This window comes from Lutjanus erythropterus, chromosome 16, assembly GCF_056507025.1.
Source record: "Lutjanus erythropterus isolate fLutEry1 chromosome 16, fLutEry1.hap2, whole genome shotgun sequence".
NCBI classification, from domain to species: domain Eukaryota; kingdom Metazoa; phylum Chordata; class Actinopteri; order Lutjaniformes; family Lutjanidae; genus Lutjanus; species Lutjanus erythropterus.
Genome location: NC_139332.1, coordinates 5,666,394 through 5,691,323, shown reverse-complemented (window position 1 = coordinate 5,691,323; position 24,930 = coordinate 5,666,394). Strand labels below are relative to the sequence as shown.

Sequence of the window (24,930 nt, the reverse complement as noted above, 5' to 3'; positions counted from 1 at the left end):
AGATTAGGGAGGAAAAGTGCATTAAGATGCTCGGGTTGTAAATATATACGGGGAGGGAGAGAGCGAGAGGGAGAAGGAGTGTAGGTTTTTAAGTTGCTGTCACCAGGCTGTCACTGTGTCTGTCAGAACAGATCCATCACGGCTCTGACACGTCAGGCTTCACATTTGCATGGAGTGCAGCAGGAGCCCGTCCTTATTATGCATTCTGTCTCACACTAACCTTCCTCTCTCTACCAGATGAACTAACTAGCATCCGAGAGGCATATTTTATACAACGGCATGAGCCGGGGATGATGGAGAGCTGTTATTGGCTTCTGACAGTGTGTGTGTGCGTGTGTGTGTGTGTGTGTAACACTGTGCCGCCATCTTCCCAGGTGTAAAGGGATCAGCCATCTTGTCAGGTGAGTTGCTGCTAACTAACTATGTATTACCGTACTTTGACTCTCTCTCTGCGGGCTCGTGCCACACACAGCAACAGAGGTGAAGGGGGCGATGAGGACACAGCCGTGTGTGTGTGTGTGTGTGTGTGCACGTGTGTGTGTGTGCGTGCACAGAATGGCGGTGCAGATGCAGTCAGTCCCTCAGTGAGGAAGCCTCCGCTGGGACAGACACAGCTGTGGCATGGCATCGGGTTGCTAACGAGCCTTATCACACAGGCGCTAGACGACACACACACACACACATGCAGGGAGTCACGCACACACACTCAGAGAGTCCCAAAACTGAGGTATGGAGTGATTTACTGGTGTGTTTCTTCATCTTACACACTCTGATAAACACACGTGTGCACACTCACATACTACAGATGATCCACTCTCCCCTACACTCATACAGACACACAAACACAAATACATGAACACACATACAATATGCATCTTCTCTACAGAAACATTTGTGCTATCCTCACACACACACACACACACACACACACACACACACACACAGATGTACAGTAAACACCCCCACACATACAGCTAATGATGTATCTTGTGATATACTACCACACTGATGCTAACTGTATGACATATTAGCTCCTATGGCTGCTACTGTTAATGTGGAAACCTTGTAACGCCACTTCATGTCAGATTATAAAAATACACAGACAGTCATCCTGTGCAATGAGAGATTATTTCACGCATTTTACCTTTTGTTAGCTTAATTTCATTTTCACCTCAAGCAAAGAGATTTTACAGTCTAATGTCCATTCTTTGTATATGTTTGCACTTAATTTACCTGATACTGTAACTGTGAAATTTACTACTAATATTTCTCTCTGCTCTGTAGGGGAGAGCCGGTGCAAAAGTAACGTGGCATGAAAGTAATGGCACTAGTTATCTCCGAGCCCATGCGACTCTGATATGCCAAACCGTGTCAGCACATGCAGCCACAACACTAACCAGAACTGCCAGTTTTACCCAGAAGGCTGTTCTGGACCGCGGTAAGTAAATTCACACAAGTCGTGTTTATTGTTCAATGTGTCACAGTCAGGATTACTTTTGAAATTTTCCATGTCAGTGTTCTTATCTGTATAAGCAAGTTAGGTTTTACTGTCAGGAGTCATTGTCAGGAGGGAAGTAACAGTTTCCTTTTGTCTCTACAGTAACAACAGGCGTCTCCTTCGTTGGGCCACTGATGCTGTCACTGTGTGTTATCACATTTATTAAAATGTACGTGTGTGTCTTATTTCACCAGCAGAACGTGCCAAGAGTCAGAGTGTGAACTACAGAGAGGTCTGGTTGTGCTGTGTTGTCACTTATTTGATTATTATTGTACATATAAATTAACAAAAAAAAAATGGGATAATTAACTCTTTCCCCACCACTGACGAGACGTTCCATCATTTAAGACAATGCTTCCCCACCAATAACACAGATAACACACACGGCTAACATTAACCACACTAACAAGCAAAATGAAATGATACCAACCAATATTAAAATGCTTATAGAAAAGAATGAATTAAGCTAGTGTTATATGTGTCAAAATCAAAACAAGATGGTGGACCCAAAAACGCAGACAGAAAACAGTTCAAATGCATTTAACATAGAAAGTGAATGAACAAAAGTTTATGAAAAAGCAGGCAGGTCAAAAGAAAAACAAGAGAATCCACAAAGGGCAAAAAACAGTCCAAGAAAATGAGTACGTGGTCCAATACAAGAAGGCATGAGGAGAATCCAGGACGACACACAATAGACAACAACGAACTGACACAGAAACAGAGAAACACAGGGACTAAATAGACAAAGAACTAATCAGACACAGGTGGACAGACAGGTGAAACAGATGGCAATCAAAAAGAGCGGGAAAAGGACAAAGACAGGAAGTAAAGACAAGACACGTGAGGGAGGACCAGGACTATAAAATAAAACAGGAAACAGGAACAGCTAGAACAAAATGGTGTGTGTGTGTGTGTGTGTGTGTGTGTGTGTGTGTGTGTGTGTGTGTGTGTGTGTGTGTGTGTGTGTGTGTGTGAAACTTTGAGTGTTAACATATTCATACAACTGAATATTCTGTGGGTGTTGAAAAATCAGTGAAATTTGTCAAAAATGCTGGCCCTAGCTAGCAACTTAAAAAAAAAACACTGGTGGGGAAAGAGTTAATATCACTTAAATCAGAAATTAATTTTACACTGTTATACTATTAATTTTCTGTCAAAACAGTTATTCGTTTCTTTTCTGTTGGTATAAAATATCGATGATTTTTAAAAAATTATTATGATAAGGCACATAATATGTTTGAAAATACATACAATTCAAGTTTCAATCATTGTGTTACTTCTGTCCCAACTGACTAGATCAAAAGTAACTATACACAAAATTTCATTCCAAATATAATCACAGTCACATTTGTACAAAATAGCACCTGGTATTGATTGATCACAACAAAAATTTGTTTCTTCTAAAATGAATTTATCCAAAAAGTGTTACTCTTGTCCCAGCTCTCCCCTGTATATGCACAACACCTACTACATGTCTGTCTGTCCTCAAAGTGGGATCCCTCTTCACCTGCACTTCCTGAGGTTTCTCCCCCTTTATTTGCCTCTTAAAGGTTTTTCTTTATCCAAACTGTGGGCGCAACAATAGAGAGTATTGTTTGTTGTCAGCTTTGTAATTTGTGATTCAGGGCCACATAGAAACAAAATGCCTCTCTTTATGAATTCATACGCAGGAGATACAAGGTTTTCACCTGACGGCAGTGCACATGTGATTGTTTATGCAAAAAACAGACAGACAAAACTTCTACGTTCTTATTTGTTTTTATTTTACAGTCACCAGATGAGCAGATACATCATTTTAGAAAAGAAATTGATATTTGCAAAAAAATTATAATACAATTTTCTCAATATAGATTATGTACAGAATGAAATGTAGTCAAACTGAAATAGCATTCTGCCTCTTTGTCTTTAAGAAGACAAAGCAATGAGGGGTCTGAGCGGTCCTCCATAGACCCGTCTCCCTAACCAATAAATATAAACTGTATATATTATGTATGCTGCACTCATCCAGGCATGGACAATACCAGGGCAAGTTAGTTCTCAACAATATTCCCTTAATCAGTTCTTGTACATCACTGTGCTACACACGCACGCACGCACACGCACTCACACACTCACGAGAAGCTTGACACACAAGTGCACGCAGGCCAAAGAACAAATTACAGTTGGATTACAACAATGGGCCATCTTAACTCATGAAAAGGAAAGAAGAAAGCAAAAGAAATGTGTATGGAAATACCCGTCATTGTCCTTGATCAGGAGGGAGAAGTGGCTTTCTGGTCAGAGCTCGTCGGAGCTGGCTGAGTAGCACTTGACATTTGGCCTGATTCAAACAGCCAATTCTACAGAAAGCCACCGAGCTGGAAAATCTCTCCCAGTCTCACAGATCCTGCCTACTCATTTAGCTGCCTCCCTCCCATTCAGCCTCTCTCTGTATCTATCTACCTTTCTTCTCTCTCTTGTTCCTATTCTCTCTATCTTGAGTGGGACAGGTGCCAGGACCAGGGGATTGGTGAATGCCCCCTTTTTTGCCTGTTTTCCCTCTCTGGGAGTGAAAATAAAACGCACACGAAAGCTCCTATCCAAGCCGTGTTGAAACGGGACAGACAACTGCACAATCACAGAACGAGCACAAGAAAAGACAACAGCAAAGTAAAGCTATGGCCGGGACAGGACAGGTGGGGGGTGGGGGTGGGGTTCTTGTAAAGGGGGACGCTTGAAGGACTGTAAGGACACGTTAAGCATGCCGCTTGCCAGCCGCTTTACCTTGTTGCTGGGCATCACCTCTCAAAAAATCACCCTCCTTGTTCTTGGCGGGGGGAAGAATTATGACTTTGTGCCGATGAGCGAATACACACACTTGCATAAATCATCCATCTTGTTTGGCGGTTAATTACTCTTGTTTACCCTCCGAGTAACCTCGGGATGGGGCGGCGCGATAGGAGGGAGCCTGGGAAGAAGAGATAGCACCAAATAGTAATCTGCTGACGCTGTTCATCAGTGTGCAATTCACAGGAGTAAAAAGCACATCGTGGGCTTGAACCTGGGTGTTAGTGAATTAGACAAGGTTGCCTGGGGTCTGAGGACGGCAGCTCCATCAACATCCTGGCCTGACCGCGGCTGCTCGCTAAGCTGTTCTGGGGTCAGCCGGTGAAGGAGCCATGCTGAGGCAAGCCCGGCTCAGGCCAATCAGAGAGCTCGGCAGGATGTACAGCAGGCTCTGATCGTTGCTTATTTCATTACGGGGAAAGCTACATAAATCCACAAAATGGAGAGGAAGAGGCACAGAGGGAATATTTGCATTTCTCCTTTCCTATCATCTCTCCTCAATGTGCCCCCCCCCTCCCCAACACCATCCCCTTTCAATCCCTCCCCCATTTAGTGCAGAGTGACTTTAATCATCACTTTCGCCAAAACACATTAAGCCGGTGTGTCCGGAGTTGAGGAGGGAGAGGGGGGTTGAAAAAACACAGAGTGGCGCATTAGATTTGCAATAGTGATGCATCACTCTGGCATTACTTTGGAGATTAAAGAAGGGACGTTGCATTTCAATGGAGTGGTGCTGATGGTTGCCTGATGGATGACTGTCCTCCTACACTGAAGTGAGCAGGAAACACCACTGTCCAGTGAAACGCCTCTGTCCGCTCTAAACGCTTGGCTTTCGTCGCTAAAACTGGGTGCAAACAATTAGAGAGTTTAAAAAAAAACAACAAAGTCAATCACGTCTAGAAGGGAGTCTCTGATTTGCAAAACTCTTGTAAGATTTGAATGCATTGTTTTTTTCATCGACCACCAAATAATTATGTGGTTAAAATATGGGTAGGTTTTAGGACAGAAATTACTTGGTTAGGATTAGAGAAAGATTGTGGTTTCAGTTAACATGATCACTCTCGCAAGATCTTTCTCGTGTCTGGGTTCCTTTCTAGATACATACTCCTTCATATTGGGGCAGTGACACTGTTTGCTTACTACTAAGGAGAATGGGGGCATACAACGTTTCTGTTACTTTGGACTGATCTCACAGCTTTCGTCCCTAAAACTGGAAGGAAGATTAAAAAAAAACCTCTGTTGCAGAACCAATGCAAAGTCGGTTGTGCCTAGAGGGGATTTGGAAAACTCTTGTAAGATTTGCCCGTGTTTTGTTTCTTCATTGTGCATGCTATACAAACTAATTATGTTTTACAATGTGACAGTACTGTAGTTGAAATTTGTGCAGGTTTAGGGACAGAAAACACTTGGTTAAAAATAGAGAAAGGTCATGGTTTCAGTTAAAATCTTTTGTGGGTCTGAGATTCCCTTCTAGATATGAACTCCAAAGTCTTTAGGACAACCCTTCATACTGAGCCAGTGACATTGTGTACCTATCACTGTGGAGAATGGGGGCAGTACAGTGTTTCTGGTTTCTGGTTAATCTGGAGATTAAAGAAGGGTCATTGCACGTCAGTGGAGTGGTACTGATGGTTGCCTGATGGATGACTGCCCTTCTGCACTGAACAGAACAGGAAACACCAATGTCCACCCAAATGCCACTGTCCACTCAAAACAATTGGCTCATTAGAGGCTGAGAACAATCTCCCAGCTTTCGTTGCTAAAATTGGCCAGAAACAATTAGAGTTTTACAAAAACCCTCTGTTGCTGAACCAATCCAAAGTTGGTCATGCCTAGAAGGGATTTGCACTATGCAAGATTTGTACGCATTTTTTTTAACTAGTTATGTTTTATAATGTGACAATTCTTACCCCAATTAAAGCAACCACCTTGCATTTAGAAATCCCCAGGAAGGTGGTGAGATCTCCAATTGTCTAGTATCACAAGACTACTGTCCAAAAAGATGACAACAATATGTGCTTACCACAGGGGAGAATGGGGGCAGAGTATAATTTCTGGTGAGGTGTGTCCTTGAAAAAGTGTAAGGGGCATAGGTTTGTTAGCGGCCATGCTTGCTTACTACCTTGCATTTAGAAATCCCCTGACAATCAGTAGGTGGTGAGATCTCCAATTGTCCGGTATCGCGAGACTACTGTCCACCAGGGAGAGAAGTCACACTGACCCTGGAGTTGCCTTCCATTCTATCCCTCCATCCCTTCAGTTCTTATTCCCCCTTCTTCTTCCAAAAACCTCCTTTTTTATTTATCCTTAAACCTCAAAGCTTCCCCCTGCCTTTTAACCCCCAATCTGAGAGCACCTCTACATTGAAAGATATTTATGCAGCTGTTTGATCATGTTCTAAAGTCAAAAACAACACCTCCTTTCTAGGAGCAGATAATACTGTAAAGTGGATTGCATACATTAAACTTAAGCCAACACACAACATGACTTTGCCTGGTCTTTGTGTTACTGCATCTGTATGGAAAGGATGGATGTAAAGTGCTTGAGAGCTTAGAACAGGCAGGACGAGATTGGGAGGAGACCATAAAAACACAAAACAATTTAAAAAAACTGAAGGGCATGAACAAGGGGGGCTTTAGGGCTGGGCTCATCGGGGGCAGGTTCAATATGGAGACAGAAGGCTTTATAAACAGGGTGGGGGGAGTAGGTTGTGGGGTGTGTAGGGAGTCCCCAGGAAACAAAATGACAATACGTATTTTGTTCTACAGTCTCAGAGGAACAGAATCACAGTCAGTCAGTCCAAGGGTACAGCCCACCAGCAGCCTGGCCCAGTGGGTGAGCTTTCCGGTCATGTGTCTATCCAAACCCCAGGGCCTGGGTTCACCCTGGCACCCAGCTCTGGTTGCTGTGTGCTGGTGGAGGGCAAGCAAAGGCCCCCAAGCTCATGCCCATCCCCATGCCCACGCCTTGGGACAGAGAGCCGTCAAAGTTGAAGTCCATGTTCTCTGTGTCCATAAAGTCACTGAGCAGGATGGAGTCTACATCACAGTCCAGGCCATTAGAGACGTTCTCCATCTCCAGGTTGCTGGCCATTCTAATGTGGGAGTTGTGCTGTTGCCCCTGGTAACCAGCATTCCCTGGCTGGTGGTTATTGTGGTAGTACCCATGCCAGGAGTCGGTCATGCCCTGATGGTGAGCTCCGGGGTAAGGCTGGTGACGGGGGTGAGGTGCAGACGCCAGGCGGCAGGGGTCCTGCGGAACGTCCATGACACTGGCTGGGTTGGGTGGCAGGGATGGCGATGTCGGAAGGTGAGGACGGGGCCCATAGTGATTAGAGGTCTTGAGGCTGTAGGGCTGCAGGATGTCAGTGCTGACCCGTGGGGAGAGGGCCTGGGGGTGAGGCCCGCTGTGCATAGGGTTGTGAGAGTTGTGGGGGTTGTGGTTGTGCATGTGACTCTGGTTGGGGCGAGGGTTGTGATCATGGCTGGCGTTTACTTTGTTACTGTGACCATGCTCGTGACTCGGAGCGTAGTCGTGGGCTGGGTGGGGCTTGTGGCTGTGGCTGTAGTCGAGGCTGGCTTGGTGTTTGTGACCCTGATTGTGGTTCTGATGGTGGGTTGTGTTCTGGTCATGGACTGAGCCATGGCCATTGTGTAGGCTGGGATTGTGAGCATGCTCTTGGCTGTGATTGTGGTTATGATTGTGGCTGCGGTTCTGATTGTGGCTGTGTGGGCTGTGAACACCATTGGTTCCCTGTGTCATTAGTGTGTGTGTTTCCCGTCCCTGGCCCAGCACTGTGTCTTTGTTGCAGTAGGGGGGACCTCCAGTCAGCAGACTCTGCAGGGCGTTGTTCTCTGAGTAGCCCCTCATTGGGCGCTGGAAGCTGACAGGCTTGTTCTCCTGGATGGTCTCCATGGGAGTGTGGTGCCGGAGCATGCCCATGGAGGGCTGTGTGTACATGGGCCCACAGTAGGAGCCCTCTGCTTTGGGCCCAGGCACGTAGGGATAACCGTTGCATTTGATTTGCCGTGGCTGGGGGTATCCACTCTCATCTAGACTGATAGCCCCAGTCAGGTCGGTCAGCTGGGGCAGCTCCACAGTGGGGCAGTGTCCCCCAGTTCCCAGGGCCGGGGAGCGGGTGCTGGTGGGGCTAGGGTACAATCGAGGGGAGGCTGAGCAAGACAGTCCACCTTCCTCTGGTTCGTCAGCCTCTGCCTCAGCCAGGATCGGGGACAGGCAACCACTCAGTGTGGAGGCAGAGGAGGAGGTGCGGGAGTGGAGGTCCGTCCAGGTGTCATACTCCTCACCCCCCATGCCCACACCCCCTTTCCCTGCTGGACTGCCATGCTCTGGAGAGCCTTGCATTGTGGGTCCGGCCCCTTGAACTTGCCCCCGTCCAAGGCCGATGGCGCCTGCTCTCTTGCGGCTAATGCGACCCTTGGTCTTCAGGTAACGGGTACCATTGTCTATAGAAGCCGCACGTCGTCTAGGTCCCTTCCCCATCTTCCCTCCTTCTGGGTTCAGCATCCACCACGAACTCTTTCCCGTCCCTTCATTTTGCACCCGGATGAAGCGGCTGTGCAGGGACAGATTGTGTCTGATCGAATTCTGGAACGAGAGAAAAAGATGGGAAGGAGAGGGGGAGGAAGGGAGAGAGAAGGGAAGAGATAAACATTAACACCCATGGGAACATTTAGGGTTAAATAATCATTTCTTGAGAACACAAAGTCATTTCAAATTATGGCCAAACTATCAAGGCTGCACGGCGAGCGAGAAAAAAGATGGATAAAGAAAGAGAGGGAGATGGAGGGGAGAGCAAAGAGGGCAGGGAGAGTGAAGGACCAATCGATACCTCCCCTGACCAGCCTCTCCTCTCCACACGCGCTCACTGAGTCATAATATGGACATGGGTGCAGCCTCCACATCAAACCATCACCAAGGTTACAGAAATGAATCACGCGAGGCAACCCAATCACAGACAGCCCATATCGATTGCAAGGCCTCCAAATATGAGAGCCTGAGATCCAGCCAGAGACAGGGAGGGAGGGAGGGAGGGAAAGGGGAGGCGTGATTTGGCAGGAGAAGATCTGGAAGCGCACCAGAATGAAAAAAGAAACACTCATACACAGGCCTGGAATAAGATAGAGGGGAAGTAAACGAGGGGAGGGAGGAGGAGAGGGACATGCTCATTTAACCTCTTTTAAAATCATGGCACAATTAACATGGCCGTAGGCGACGACGGCAGATATCGTTACGATGAAGTCTTCCTGTGAGTAGCTTTGAAGGCGGACGGATGTGGCGGCTGTGGGTGGGTGTGGAGAGCGGGGAGTGGGGGGGTGTATAGGATAAGCCTCTCCAGACCCCTGTTTAAGTGCCTGAGTGACGGCTGTATAGTTAATCCAGCAGCTCCGCAGCAGCATTTGAAGCCGGTGCCAACCTGGAGTGAGTTGATGAGATCTAAGCCTGCCTAAAGGAGAGCTTAGCAGGGATACACATCATCTCAGCTGGCCAAGTTAGTCTAAGTACAGCATGTTCATCCAAATCTTTCCTGCTTGTGTCATTATTCACACTCTCTCCAGCTTTCCTCCCTTCGCTTTTCCGCCTTCTCTTTCTTTCCCTCTTTTTTGCCTTTTCTTTTTCTGATCTTTTGGGAGGAACAAACAGGGCTGAGGAGTAACAGAATACAAATAACAGTGTTATGTATAGAAAAAAATGAGTATGTGCATAACATTGCAGATACAGTTTACACTGGTGATATTCTGAATATAGATAAGTGATAACAGTCAGTTACCTGACTTGTGATCAGAGTTAATGCTAATAAATAACATTTCTAAAGAATCTTGGGCACCGTATGTGGATAACAACTTTACAAATTACATATGAGCAAGACATTGATTGATACATGAATTAATAAAAAGTTTTTGACCAAACATTTTCTCTCATCTGCCATGTTTTTGCGTGATGACGTCAACAGGCAAGTCAGCAAGTCATGCAACAAAATTTCCTCCAACTGTCCGAGTTCTGACTTGAGACATTAGCATAAATTTTCCACTTATTTTCCCAATTATTCTGACACCATATGAATGCAAGACTGTCTTTAAAAATATATTACTTTATTTGTTGTTGTTTTATGTGCTTCTAATTAGGACACATGCATTTGTCATAAACAGATTTTTTTAAAAAGTGCTCCAATTTTTGCCTGTGCAATACACCTGCCACACGTCACACCACAGGAGACGCACAGCCAAGAGACTGCCAGGAATGTGTTTTTGGCCTGGAAATATAAAGAACATTTTACCTACACACACAACTGAGAAGGCTGCAACATTACAGCGCACTGCAAGCCCTACTTAGCATCAACCAAACTGCTTTCTGCATTAAAAGACTCCAGATCTAATATGAAGAAACATCTTGAGTAACTTTAAACACACGATATGTAAGTTTGATGATGTTGTGAGGTAGTGTCGGTTTATGGGAGTTGTATTCATTATTTAACAACCACCGTTGCCAAAGAAGCTATCTGACATGACGCATTAGGTAATGTTAAAGTTTTATGCACATTACATTTAGTAATATTTGCCAACTTCCCTGTGTTTTTCTGGAAGTTATAGCAACTACTGGCTAGCAAGAAAACACACAGTTACCTTGATTAAATCACGTATTTCTTCAACTCAACAAAATATGTAAAATGGGTCTCGTGTTTTTTGACTCTTTTATGCAGTAATGTTACATATTTTAGCTTTAAGTTTCTTTTCGTCATGCTAGTGAACAGTAATGCTAACGTTAAGGACATTTGGTGTTGTATGCTGTATAGACTGTTGCCCCCTGAGGCAAATTATGATTTAAGATTCTGGGCTATAGGCCTAAATAAGTAAAATATGACTTGACTTCCTTGTTAGTTTCCTTGCTAGCTTGCTTACTAGCCACAAATACGATATGTTGATTTGATACACACTTCATGTTATATTCTTTGGACATGTGTGACATGCACATGCTGTAAACAGTTAAGGGATTTCTCCAGTGAGGTCATTCCCAAAGTCTAGTGTTAACTAAATTCAGAGAGACCAGGACAAATGGACTAACAATGACGATTCTTAAGTATTCCAAAAGTAATCCAAAGTATTTCAAATTTGTTAATTAACTTAACTTACTTAATAGTCTAAATATTCATGGTGGCTACCCACCATGAGGACTGGTTCCACTTGTTAAAAATGAGTTTTTCCTCACCAGTGTTGCTCATGGTGGGAACTATTGAGTCTCTGTAGGTAATATAAAGAGTAGAGTTTGACCTGTTCTATAGGAAAAGTTTCTTGAGATAACTTCTGTAATAACAAACTGACTTGACTTAATAGAATATGTTACAAATTATATTTCAGGGCATGTACTCAGTAATCTGTAGTTGAATACATTTTAAAAGTAACCCTGACAACACTGGGAACAAACCCTCCCCCTCCAACCTCAACCCTCTACCCCATTCGTGCAATCACACACTTTTCTTTTTCCTCTCTGGAGATATCTATCTATTTCTGCCTTGTTTATTACCTGCACATAGCTCACAATCTCTGTCTCCTGATATCTGGAGCCATTCTCTATCTTCATTCACTCCCCGCCTCCTGTCCAATTTTCCTGCTCTCAGCCCCATTCATCTCCCTCTCTGTGTCCCAGCGTCTCTTGATCACGACATTGCTCATTCTCTCCCTCTCTCCACATCCATCCTCTCATCACCTTACACAACTCCCATCCTCTCCCCCTTCGTTTCTCCACCCCTCTTTCATTCATTCATTCACACTGAAAGGCGAGCAAATATCGGAAACAAACAGCAGGAGATGCAAATCTGTGCTCGACGGGGGGCCAGCTTACATTTCACCCTTCAGTGCGATCCATACAGTCAGCATATGTAGCCCCCCCCCCAAACTCCCTCCATACTCTGGCAGCATACAGAGCCACATGGCTGCGGACTGGACAACCAGCTGAAAGAGGTGACGGCTCTTTGTTGTTCGGAGGGTATTATGAAAAGCACAGCAGCCAGAACAGCAGGTAATATGTTGCTCGCAAAATGTTTACACGGGGAATTCAGCTCTAAGTGGGCTTCAAATCAGTCTCCTTTCCTACTACTATTCTCATTCATGTACTCTCTGAGAAATACAGGTGCTAACTAGAACCATATAGGGCTCTTTGGCTTGTACCCCAAGGAAAAACACTTTTGGTTTCTGGTAAAACCTTTTATTGGGGCTCTACTTAGAACCTTTGTAGACAGTCCAACCTAGAACCCAAGATTACATCTGTGGAAGGTCCACCCAGAATGCCCTGTGACAGGCCAGTTCTGGTTCAAGTACCTAACTTTAAACTGTTTGGAGCATTTCCACCAAATATAAACTGCTTCAGAACCAGAAAAGTTGGTTCTCAGCTGGAACCAAAATATAGCAGGTTTTCCTTGGGAACCAACGTGGACGTATCATATTCTACAGGTTGTTGTGCACTGTGCAAAAGATTACAATGGTTCCACTCAAAACTGGTGGTAACATGGATTGGTTCACTAGATCGCACCAAGATTCCAAGAATCTTCAACAGAACATTTCAGGAACCAGAGATCATTTGGTGGAAAAAGACCTTTCCTTTCTATAGGGAAATGGTTCTAAACCCTCCACCGTTGTGCCATCCAAAACCTTATCACCTTCTAAAGGTAACAAGAACCCACCCAAGAGGGTCTACTAAGAACCTTTTTACATTCTAAGGGTTTCATAGAGAAGGGAGTCCTACCAAGAACTCTTTATATTCAAAGGCTTCATGTGAACCCCACCCCAAAAGGTTCCACCAAGAAAACTTTTTTATTCCAGGGGTTTTATTTGGAACCCACCAAGGGGGTTCTGCAGAGACACCTTTTAAAGTCCTGGGGTTTCATTTACAATCCACCCAGGGGTTTCTACTGGGAACATTTTTATAGTCCGAGGGATTCATGTTGAACTCCCTTGAAAAGAGTTCTACAGAGATATCGAAAAGGGCTTCGTCTAGAACCCACCGAGGGAGTTCTAACAAGAAACCTTTTATATTACAGGGGTTTCATTTAGAACCAACTTAGGGGGTTCTACCAAGAAGTCATTAATATTACAATGGTTTCATCTAGAATCCAGCCACAGGTTCTACTGAAAAGACCCCCTTTATATTTCAAGGGTTTCATTTAGAACCCATCCGCGGGGGTTCTACCGAGAACTCTTTTACATTCCAAGGGTTACATCTAGGACCGATCCTGTGGGTTCTACTGCAAACCCCTTTATATTTCAATGGTTTCACTTAGAACACATGCAGGGATTTCAACTGAGAACCCACTTTTTAAATTGAGAAAACATCTTTTAAGAGCCATGCTTTCAACAATTCTTGAAGACCTCTTTCTTCCAAAAGGGGTTTGGATGAAAAGGGTTCTTAATGGAACCACTAGTCTTACAAAGAACCCTCATTTCAAAAAAGGGTCTTCAAAAGCAAATGGTTGTGGGTAGAGCCTTAGTAGAAAAACCCTTTTTGAACCCTTATTTCTAAGTGTAGCAAAGCCCCCTCCAGGCACACCCATCCCCTCAGCATGACTCCGAACAGGTAATTTGGCCCCATCCTCCACTCAAATCACGCTGCTTTGACTACACTCTTCACAGACATGGAAATTGGATAGGAGAGATGTATTTATGTCTTTTTTTCTCTGCTGTTCAGAGGGGTCCTCTCCAAAACACCAGGTCGGTAAAATTGCACAAGCTCAACGCTCGGCGACGAAATGGGCCGACTCAGCCGCCGCGCGCCGCGGAGCGCCGACTTTATCAAAGCCAAATTGAACGATGACGCCGTGTGAAAGAGGCCGCCGGTGGAGGCGACCCGCATCAGGTGATCTGAGAGCGGCACCCTGACAGGTTCCTCCGCAACATGACGGCTCCGGCTGGGCGTAGCCATGGCAACAGAGTAAACCAAAAGAGGGGAGAAATGAAGAGGAGGGGAGGTGATGGTGGGAAGGAGAGCGGGGGGAGAGGAGGGGAGGCGGCTGATGCTGTTTGATGCTGCAGGCAACTCCAAACAGCCTTTTATCTGAGTCTGTCAGATTCCTGCTTCCAATCCACCAGGGAGGCTCAATCACCAGTAGTCCCAACGTCTCACTACCTGTACCAAGCTGTGATTAGCAGTCGGGTGTGTGTGCGTCTGTGTGTGTGTGTGTGTGTGTGTGAGGGGGGGGAAAGAGAGCTTCAGTACAACTACCAGAGCAACAATTATACCACAACAGCAGCGTGCTGTTCCTTCACCTGCTGATGTATTGTACAGTGCTATAATGTGGCAGCTCCCGTCATTGTCTTCTGTTTATATTAAGATTAAACTGACATCTTTTCAAAGCCAACACTGACAGTTTTGCACTGAAATTGCTAATAGGGAAAATTCATCAGCACCTAATGTTAGCTTCTACACCCAAGCATGATTTCTGATTGTCATTTTCTGAACAAAGGGGAGCAAGAATCTAATTAATCATTAACACATTGGATGAAAACATGTGAAGAATAGGGCTAAAGGCCTGCAGATCGCTTTAAACTTGATAGACTAGTTTCCAAACAAAACATATTCAGAGTCATGTGGGTGGAATCTGATGAACGTGAATCAATTTAGGTTATGAACTTTTAATAGACATCTAGTGTGCATTTCATCAAGAGAATAATTATGTAACATAAATTATATTCATCAGAACTGTATGGACAAAAGTAGGCTGTTACATTTTTATTTTGTCCTTTCTTGTCTTTATTTTGTTCTTTGTCTTCCTACTAGAGCTGCAACGATTAGTTCATCAACTGATTAGTCAAAAAGACACCTATTTTGATAACTGATTAATCGTTTTAGTCATTTTAAAGCAAAAAATGTGAAACATTTGTTGGTTTCAGCTTCTGAAGAGGAGAATTTGCTGCTTTTCTTTGTTATTTATGACAGAAAATGAAGAGTCTTTGTGTTTTGTACTGTTGGTTTGACAAAAGATGCAGTCTGAAGACATCGCTTTTGGTTCTGGGAAATTGTGATGAGCATTTTTTACAATTTCCTTTTGACATTTTAGAGACTTTTTTATGAAAATAATCATCAGATCAGTCCAATACACCAGTAAATCAATAAATAATAATATTACAAAATAAATTAAATTATTTTGTCTACCCCATTTATATAAATGAGGTTAGGCTACATAACAGAATTATAATATTATATTAATAATATAAATATAACAGAACATTTGATTAAAGACAAATAATGTTCTAAATCATAACCTTCTTCTTGTGATCTTACCAGTAACTTATTGTAGCTAAATTGTCTCCAGTTGTTATACATGTTTATAATTATGCACGACAACTTATAACAGGGTTATTATAAGTGGTGGACATAATGTACAGTGTAATACTTTCAGCATTCATAATGATTTATAGCTCCATGTCAAGTAACAACAGTGTTTGAAAGAAGAATCTGAGTCCTGGCTCACACAGCTTATTATAACTACCACCACTTTAGCCAGTTATAACAACACATTATAAATAAGTTTCTAAAATGGAATAATGATAAAGATTTTTATAAGTTGTCATGCATGATAATAAACATTTAGAGTGTTTTATAAAGTTATAGAAATGCATTAAAATGTCTTATGAATGTGCTTATTATGCAATATAGACATGTCATTCATAGACAGTGTTACCTCATTCATTATATCCACCACCTATAACCTAGAACCTTGTTATATGTTGTTATGCACTATTATGAAGACTTATAGAGTTTTATAAAGGCTTATAAAAGCATTATAATGTCTTATAAATGTACTTATAGTGCATTATAAACATGACCATCATAGAAAGTGTTACCACATTCATTATGTCCACTACTTATAACATTTAATGAACGTTGTTTTAAGTGGTCTTGCATTGTTATGAACATTTGTAAGCTGTTTACATCTTTATAAATACATTATAATGTCTTACAGATGTGCTTATAATACATTATAAACTTGACTTTCATAGAGAGTGTTGCCTCATTCGTTACATCCACCACTTGTAATACTTCATAAACGTTGTTATAAGTTGTCATGCATGATTATGGACATTTGTAATTTCATAAGGCCTAATAAATGCATTATAATTTCTTATGAATGTACTTATAATTCACTGCAGATATGACCTGTCTACGATGAAAGCATTACCTCACTATTGTTTATGTTTGTTTATTTATGGTAGTGACAAAAAGTGGCCATAGGAATTATGGTGACAGTTGGACAGTTCAACCAGTCATTTGACTGACACAGAAGACGTCGGTGTGTGTCACGTCCTACAGACAGTCAACTGTTTTTCTTTTTACCATGACAACAACCGTTATCTAACTTTAACCGAGCCTTTATTGTTTTAACCAAGACATTAAAAAGTCCGCAACCTTAATAAAGTAGTAATTTTAACACAAACCATGATCTTTCCTTAACTCTAACCAAGCATTTTTATGCCTGAACCTAACCAAACCTTAACCATCATGTTTTCAGATCAGAAAAAGCTTTTATTTTTGCAACTATGATTTGTAACAGTTTTGAAAGTCCCACACAAACAGTGTCATCCTGCCAACAGGGCGCCGGATCACAGAACACTTGGTTTTGAATTGTGCTCGAGGGCAATTCAAACAATGTATTTTGTTGTGTAACTGTGACTTTTTGGTAAAAAAGATGCTGTGGCAACTGTGGCTAGAGTGGGAAAAGGGAAAAAACTGAACCAAAACTCAGACAACCAAACCATTGTTGCTGAGTGTTGCAAACTCCCATCTCATTAAGAAACTATCTAAAATGAGTCAAGCTCACTGGTTAATGACAACCAAACATGAACTCTGCCCAAGAGAAAGATAAAACGAACCAAATGAACTAAAATAAATCACTCATTCTTGAGAGATGAGACAAAATTGTATTTTGAGGAGGTTAAATAAAAAGGTTTAATAAAAAAAACAAAAAAAACTTTTGGTTGTTAAGCTTCTAACAGACCAAGCTCCTGGTGATTATATCTTTGCAGTTGACATCTTATGAAGCTGACAAACAGGATAGTCGTATTGAGCAGCCATTTTATTTTTTAAAGTGTCTCAGAGTTCTCATGTTTTTCTAAAAATCTGAGTTGATGGACAATGGGACACAACTTTTTTTCATTAAGAAAAAACTTCATTTTCATACAAAAATGATTTTAAAGTTGATTATAATAGCACACTTTTATACCTGTGTTAAAGAAAGCTTTTAACATATTTTTAAAGTTGTAAATTCTTGTCTGGGACACGGCTGTTTTCTGGCACAGACCAAATTTAGAAATAAAAATTAAAGCAAACAAAAGCATTTCATAAATTACATATATTTCATATATACAAATCATAAAAAAGAAAAAAGTTTTCACTATAAATGGAATTAGAGTGTTTCCATTAATATTCTTTAAAGGTTTCTTTTGGTTGGACATGATTTGTCACAGTTCTTAAGGATGGGTGATATCTAAATTTAATAACTAAAATAAAGGAATCTTGTTATCCTCTATAGTTTTCCACTTCAAACATCACAGTTCCATCTTAAGTGTTTGCTCACTGAGTGTGATAACACGGTCAACAGCACAACAAGACGACAACAGGAAAAATCAAAGGAACTCCTGATTATCACTTTAATGATTCAGGGTCCAGTGTATGAATGTGACTCTGGCGCAGGATTGGACCATCACACGCAAAGCGAAGACGGAGAGTCTCCAGGTTATCATTGCAATCAAAGGCTATATGGCAGGAGACGTCTCTGATTAGCACACTGTCAGCCTCAGAGGGGGAACTGATCAGTGAAATCCTCCAGCACAGTCTTTGCTCGGAACGAAACCTGCAGACTCTCAGCCCTCCGTGGCTCGTAGCTGCCCATCCCTGCCTCGGTGTATATATTAACTTGTCAGAAAGAGTGATTCTGAAGTGGAGAAGCCTGCTCCCTCTGCTCTCAGCCTTTGCCTTTCTACTAATGCAGGAGGAGATGGACTGTTGCAGAGAGAACGGTGACTGAATCTGTCCTCACATCCACCCTCCTCCTCCACGGGGAACACGCTGCACTGTATCCAGCCCCACTACTGTACTGTATATTATGCATAAAGAGTGACTGGGTTTGACCCTGACACACTGCTGCTTTCACTGAGTCAGGGGATAGTCAGTCCAGCGGTTAGCTAATGGCCCGTGGACACACAGATCTGTCTAAACACAGAATTCTTACACTTCTCCCGTTTTCAGAATGCCAAACCAGGCAACAATTCATGACTGGGTTTGGGAGCTACATCATATGCTGTGTAATTACAGCTCAACATTTAAATGCAACCATGTAACACAATTTGGATACTGAGCATCAAACTTCAATCTTGACCTTGGAAATACTGACAGCACAAACCAAACTCAGAGTGTGTTCAATCAGCCTGTTCAAACCCCCAATGCGTCAAATATAGCAGCTTGATCACTGCCCATATGCTGCAAAGTATGACACTGTAGGTACTCCTGCAGCGTCATTTCTGAAGGTGCTCCTCTAGCATATGTTTTAATGTCAGGTGATGTAGTATAAAAAGCAAGAAAGTCTGCATTTGGAGAAGATGGAGTGGATGGATGGGTCAAACAAGCATGGGGCTCAGGGTTATGTCCCTCAAGAAACCTTTTCAAGACGTTACGTTCATTGCGTAAGTTACGTAACAACTGGTTCAAAAAAAAAAAAAAACTGGTCAAAACTGAAGGAGGAGAGGCCGGGATATCTATATCATGTAACATACCTGTGTGTGCGTACATAAAATATTTATGTTGTCATCACCTGACTTTGATGGTACAACTTGCGTAACTTGGGGACTTTGAAGAAACAATATTCCAAATTATGTACATATTAACTTACTTAAGGTAAGGTAAGGTAACGCAACGTAACATAAGATAAGTCACAGTTATAAGTAAATGGACTTACATATCATATTTATTTTAACATAAACCATGATCTTTTCCATAACCTACCCAAGCAGTTTTTGTGTCTTTATTTTGAAAATCTAATGTAAATAACCATATGATATGATAAGGTTTTTGCTGTAGTTTAAAGTAGACTTGCAACAATTATTAGTTGTCAATTTACGTAATTTGGGAACTCTAAAAGGACAGATTTCGAAAAAAAAAAACATAGTCCAAATCAAAGTAACGTACGTCCATATTAACTTGCATAAGATAACGTAAAGTAATGGTAATGAAAGGTAAAGTAAGGTACTGTAACATAACACAATACACATATGTAAATTACATGAGTACATAAAGGAGCTTATGTGGAATACGTTAGATAAGTGAACTTACGTAACATACTCATTTTAAGCCAAGCCATGATCTTTTCCTAAACCTACCCAAATAGTTTTTGTGCCTTTATTTTGAAAATCTAATGAAAATACCCATGTGATAGGATTGAAAGTTTCTGCTCTAATTTAAAGTAGATTTGCAACAATTATTGGTCAACTATTAAATTAAGTAACTATTTTGACAATCAATTTTTTTTTTTTTCAAGAAAAATGTCCAAATTCTCTGATTTCAGATTTTCAGATGTGAATATTTGCTGGTTTCTTCACTCCTCTGTGGCAGTAAACAAACACAGCACTTTGGGAAAAGAGTGATCAGCATTTTCACCATTTTTAGACATTTTATGAGTTAAGAAAATGATCGACAGGTGGATCGTTAGTTCCAGCCCTAAGTCAAAGGGATTTGGAGGTTACTCTCACATGCCTCCTCCTTTTAAGGTTTTGTTTTTAGAGTTGTACTTTTAAGGGGCCCTCCAGCAATTTAGTATTGAACTTCTATGAAGTTTGGGCGACTCACAGGAGACAGATTTTTAATTAAAAATGGTCAAATTCGAAGTAACGGGGTGGGATATCTTGAATTTTAGTCCGCTGTCAAGCTCCGAAAACACTTAACTGTATGTCCCATAATGCAGCTCAACAGTATCTTTCATTAGACCCTGATAACATTATCAGGGTTATTTTTTAGACTTTGAAGGCTTCCTCCAGAGCTGCATAAGTACAGCTGAAACAGTTCCCAACTGTTTTGATAATCAATCAATCATTTTAGTCATTTTCAAGCAACATTTGTGGGTTCCAGCTTCTTAAATGTGAGGATTTGCTGCTTTTCTTTGTCATTTATGACAGTAAATGAAGAGTCTTTGGGTTTTGGAGTTTTGGACTGTTTGTTGGACAAAAGAAACAATTTGAAGACGTCACTTTGGGCTCTGTGAAATTGTGAGGAGCATTTCTTTCTTTTTTCCCTGACATTTTATAGACTAAATTAAGTATACAACTGTTTTCACAGTCTGAATATTACTGTCTAAGATGAGTATATCAAATTTCATGTGTGTAATTGGTGTAGTGTCCCTTTATCCTGCTCCTCTTGTCATTACAAACTGAACATACAGGATGGACAGAATAACAGGAAAATCTGTACAGCAGAATTCAGTCCAGTCCAAAATGCATCTCTTCAAACTGTCAGACTGAGCCAGCCTGATAAAGGCTGAGTCCCCTCTATGGTTACAGATTACATTACACTGTGAGTTGCTGTTATTTTGTCCACCCCGTCCCTGCATTTTATTGAGACCAAACAGCCTTTTAAACGGTCAGAAACAGCGTGTTCTCTCCAGCACGACGCCGTGTGCCCACATCCTCCATTTCAGAACTGCAATAACAGAGCAATGGCTAATTTTCTTGATTATTATTATTTTCAACCCCCTTGTCCCTTTTTTATTCTGGGTTAGGTAGCTAACGCTAATTACATCTATTGCAAATTATCCAGTTTGTGTTGCATAGCAACGAGAATGATGTAACCCTTTGCACCCTTTTTTCCTCTTGTTGTCTCTCTGTTACTGGCAATTCTCTCAACGGAGCTTTGTGTCTGAGCACAGAAAGCCTCCTATATTAATTCTACACAACAGCTAATATCAGAATATATCTGTGTGCTGGACTTTGTCATATCACAGAGGGAAAAATAGTTCCCAGACTTTTCCACTCCTCTTTTCAGACTGTTAAACATGACAAAATCAAAGGACATTAAATGCTTTTTGGACTTTTCCAGTTCGTACACATGCCAACAAATGCCATCATATATGTTTCACAACTTGACACATGTTCACCTCAACGTGCACGTGCACGCAGACTGAATGCACGTACACGAATCACACTCCCCCCCACCCCAAACTGGCAATCATACTTAATCCCTCTCCAGCCTGAGTAATCCCCGACAATCCAAGGCTAATCCTGGTTAATTCTGGGCACTCCTCAGCTGGGTTTCACCCTGAAACCACAGAGACAGGGTGGGGATTGGTCGGATCATGGCGATTGAGGCTGGGCGCGGCGTTGATGGACGTAATTGGTCGGGCAGTTATTGGGAGCCAAGAAAAACAAGAACAGGTTTTTCACGGGTCTTCAAAATACGTCCGGATTGACCCCCTGGTCGCTACGTCACACCATTCTGTTGTCGCCGCTCTGGTAGAAAACATGTTTTTCACTGCGTGTTAGCTTTTAAAAGCTAACACAAGACTCTGCTACTTTAATGACAAGGAGAGCTCAGTGAATAATCTTTTCTATACACTCTTAGACATAAGGGTTCCCCATAGGGTACTGTAGGAGAGTTCTAACTAGAACCCAACATAAAGGATAATACATACAACCATTTGTGAAAGGTCTATCACAAAACCCCCTATGAGAGGCTTTCTATGGTGTTATGGTTCCAACCCCAACCCTCTCTTTGGCCCTTTCCACCAACATGGAATGACCCCATTCCAGTTCATGGACCTAATTTTGAACTGTTCTGAGCAGTTCCGCCAAAAATAAACTTGTTTAGTTCTCAGCTGGAACCAAAAAAATAGCAGGTTTTCCTTGAGAACCAAAATGGCCCCCTTGATTGCTGGTCCCCCTCAAAACTGATGCAGTCCTGAATGGAACCAGTTTAAGAACCAGAGATTATTTGGCTTATTTGGAAAAGGGCCCAGCTCTGGGGGTTCTGTCAAGAACCTTTCCACCTTCTGGGTGCAAACAGGAAACCTTCCAGGCCGCTCTACCAAGAACCCTTTTATATTCTAAATGTTTTATTGAGAATCTACCCAGAGGGTTCTACTGAGTATATTAAAAAAGTTATATTCCAAAGGTTGTGAAAAGTTCCCCATAAAACCCAAAATGAGAGGTTCTACCGTGAACTTTTCTAGTGTCATAGTTCCACCCAGAGGCCTCTCTGATTTTGAACTGATCTGAGCATTTCTGTAACAGAAAACATTCCAAATGTTTTATCGAGAACCAACACAGTGTGTTCTACTGAGAACCCTTTTAGACTCTAGGTTTTCTCAAGAACTCAACCCAGGGACACCAAAAAACCTTTCCCCTTCTATATTCCAGAAGTTTCATCTACATTCCACCCAGAATACTCTGACAAGAACCCTTTTCTATTCCAAAGATTTATCTAAACCTACCCAGCGTGTTCTGATGAGAACTCTTTTATATCCCAAAGACTAGAACCCAACTAAGGACTGCTACCGAGAATCCTTGTATTTCTAAAGGTTTATCTAGAACCTACCTTTATTTTTAATTAATGGAACATTCAGTCTTACAAAGAACCCATGACGGACCCCTTTTTTCTCCAGAAGCACATGGTTTTGGGTAGAACATCAGCCCTTCAGAAACAACCTTTTTGAAAAGCTTATTTCTAAGAGTGCATGATTCAAAGGCATGTAAATTAAATATGTAAAATAAAAACAAGCAGGATCTACAGTAGGAGCCGTTCCTCTGGTGTGAGGGGCTTCTGAGAAGTCATTAGCCTCTATTCAATCAGCTCTACCTACCGAAGCTCCGAGCTCAATTCTTCTTAGTGGCTATTGATCCTGATTCCAAAATGAAGCACTTAAGACGCCTTGATCAAGCTGCTCCTTAATCTAGCGTTAAGGAGATTGAGACCTTTTCACCCCGTGTCTCAGACAGACTTATTACTTTGGCACGGGGGTACAGTGGCAGTCAGAGCACACTTCACTATCGCGCACTCAGTTTGGGTTTTATAGTCTGTTTAAGCCCCTTTGGTGCAGGGCGGGCGGCAGGAGCACTTTTACTCTCTGCCATTTTGAAAAAGCTGTCAATATACACAAAGCCAAGAGTGTTAATGAAGCAATATGTCACTGACAGGGGATGGATGGGGATGCTTTGTTAAAAACAAGAAGGCCTCTGGTGCTCGCCGGCTCCACTGTGCGCCTGTTCGATTGAGTTTGCACATGGAAGCTGCAGGATGTGTGTGTTTGAACCGCCGGTATACTCATGAGAGCGTGAAAGCAGAGGCAAAAAGGAAACTGATTTACCTTCTGCTGCAGCTCTGTCAGCAGCAGCGAGACGGGGGAACAGGTTGCAGAGGAGTTCTGCTCCTGGACATTTTTATAGGCTGCTTTTACCTCTCTATCCTCGCAGGAGAGGAGTCTCTTGGAGGGGGTTCTTTAGAGGATTCAGTAGAACATCATGTAGTGGATTTTATAGTGCTTTCTGCTTCACATTTTAAGGAGCCCACCTCTAATTTATGACGCATTCCACGGCGCATTCAGGACGAGGGTTGTGTTTTAAATTCCGTGCAGCGCTCCATTAGACGTGGTCCAGCACAATCCAGCCGAGTGTTGTGGGGATTGTTGTACGCCGCCTTGTTGAGAAGTAGTGGGACTAGGCAAAGCCGTTTTCTCCCCTTGCTCAACCATTATTTATTAATCCATTTCACACAGCCAGGAGTCATTATGCACGGTCCTGTCAATGGGTATCTCTCTATGCCGCGCATTTATTTGATAATAAGCAGGAGTGGGGGAGAAGATAAAAGCGCTGACTGCGTTCATTGTGGAGCGTTTTCTGCAGGCGGGGAGACTTAAATGAGAGCAGCCAGGCTCTGTGTGGGAATGGGTCTCGTCTGCTAAGCCTGTCTGGAGGCAATCGATGGAAATTAGTCAACGCTAAAGATTCACTTCCTGTGACTGATGTCACGGGCAGCGCTTGTCTCTTTGAAGGGAAATAAAGAAGTGGGAGGCTGAGGGATTAATGGGGTTGGAGAAGGTGTGAGCATGCGGAGTGCGAATGGGGGCTAAGCTGGGAAAAAAGATGCTATTCTTTCGGCGGATTGCGGGAAAATAATAGGTCAGAGCATCCTGAGGAATGCAGGAACACTCAAGAAATACAATAACTCAGCTGTGTATAACAGCACAGAGCGATCGGCTACAATAAAGATGTGCTGTCACACTTCTGCTGCTGCTGATGAAACATCCTGACCAATACAGGGTGGGACACTGCAAATACTGAAACATAACTTAATAGAAATAATAGTAACTGAATTTGTAATGTGTTTTTCTGACTGTAGCATTAAAAAATGTCTCTTTAGACATTTATCCTATGAACTAGACAGATACATTTGTCATCCAGCTGATATTATTGGCCAGTATTGACCTATCATAGCTCTAATGGCTTATATTGGTATTGACTTATATGAAAAACCTTTTTTTGATGAAAAATGGTGGAGATTGGTTTACATTTTATGTATTTTTGATGTTTCTTTTCTAGTTTCTTTTTTTTTTTTTTTTT

At 42.3% G+C, this 24,930-nt stretch overlaps 1 protein-coding gene across 1 annotated transcript in view; it reads right to left on the bottom strand.

Annotated features, from left to right (window-relative positions):
• Positions 1-6,278: 6,278 nt before the first annotated feature.
• Positions 6,279-24,930, bottom strand: part of foxo6b (forkhead box O6 b) — a 64,314-nt gene continuing 45,662 nt past the window's right edge. The window contains exon 2 of the mRNA XM_084739095.1: positions 6,279-8,932. Within this exon, the coding sequence (XP_084595221.1) occupies positions 7,205-8,932 (1,728 nt within the window). The 3' untranslated portion in view covers positions 6,279-7,204. The remainder of the gene's footprint in view (positions 8,933-24,930) is intronic.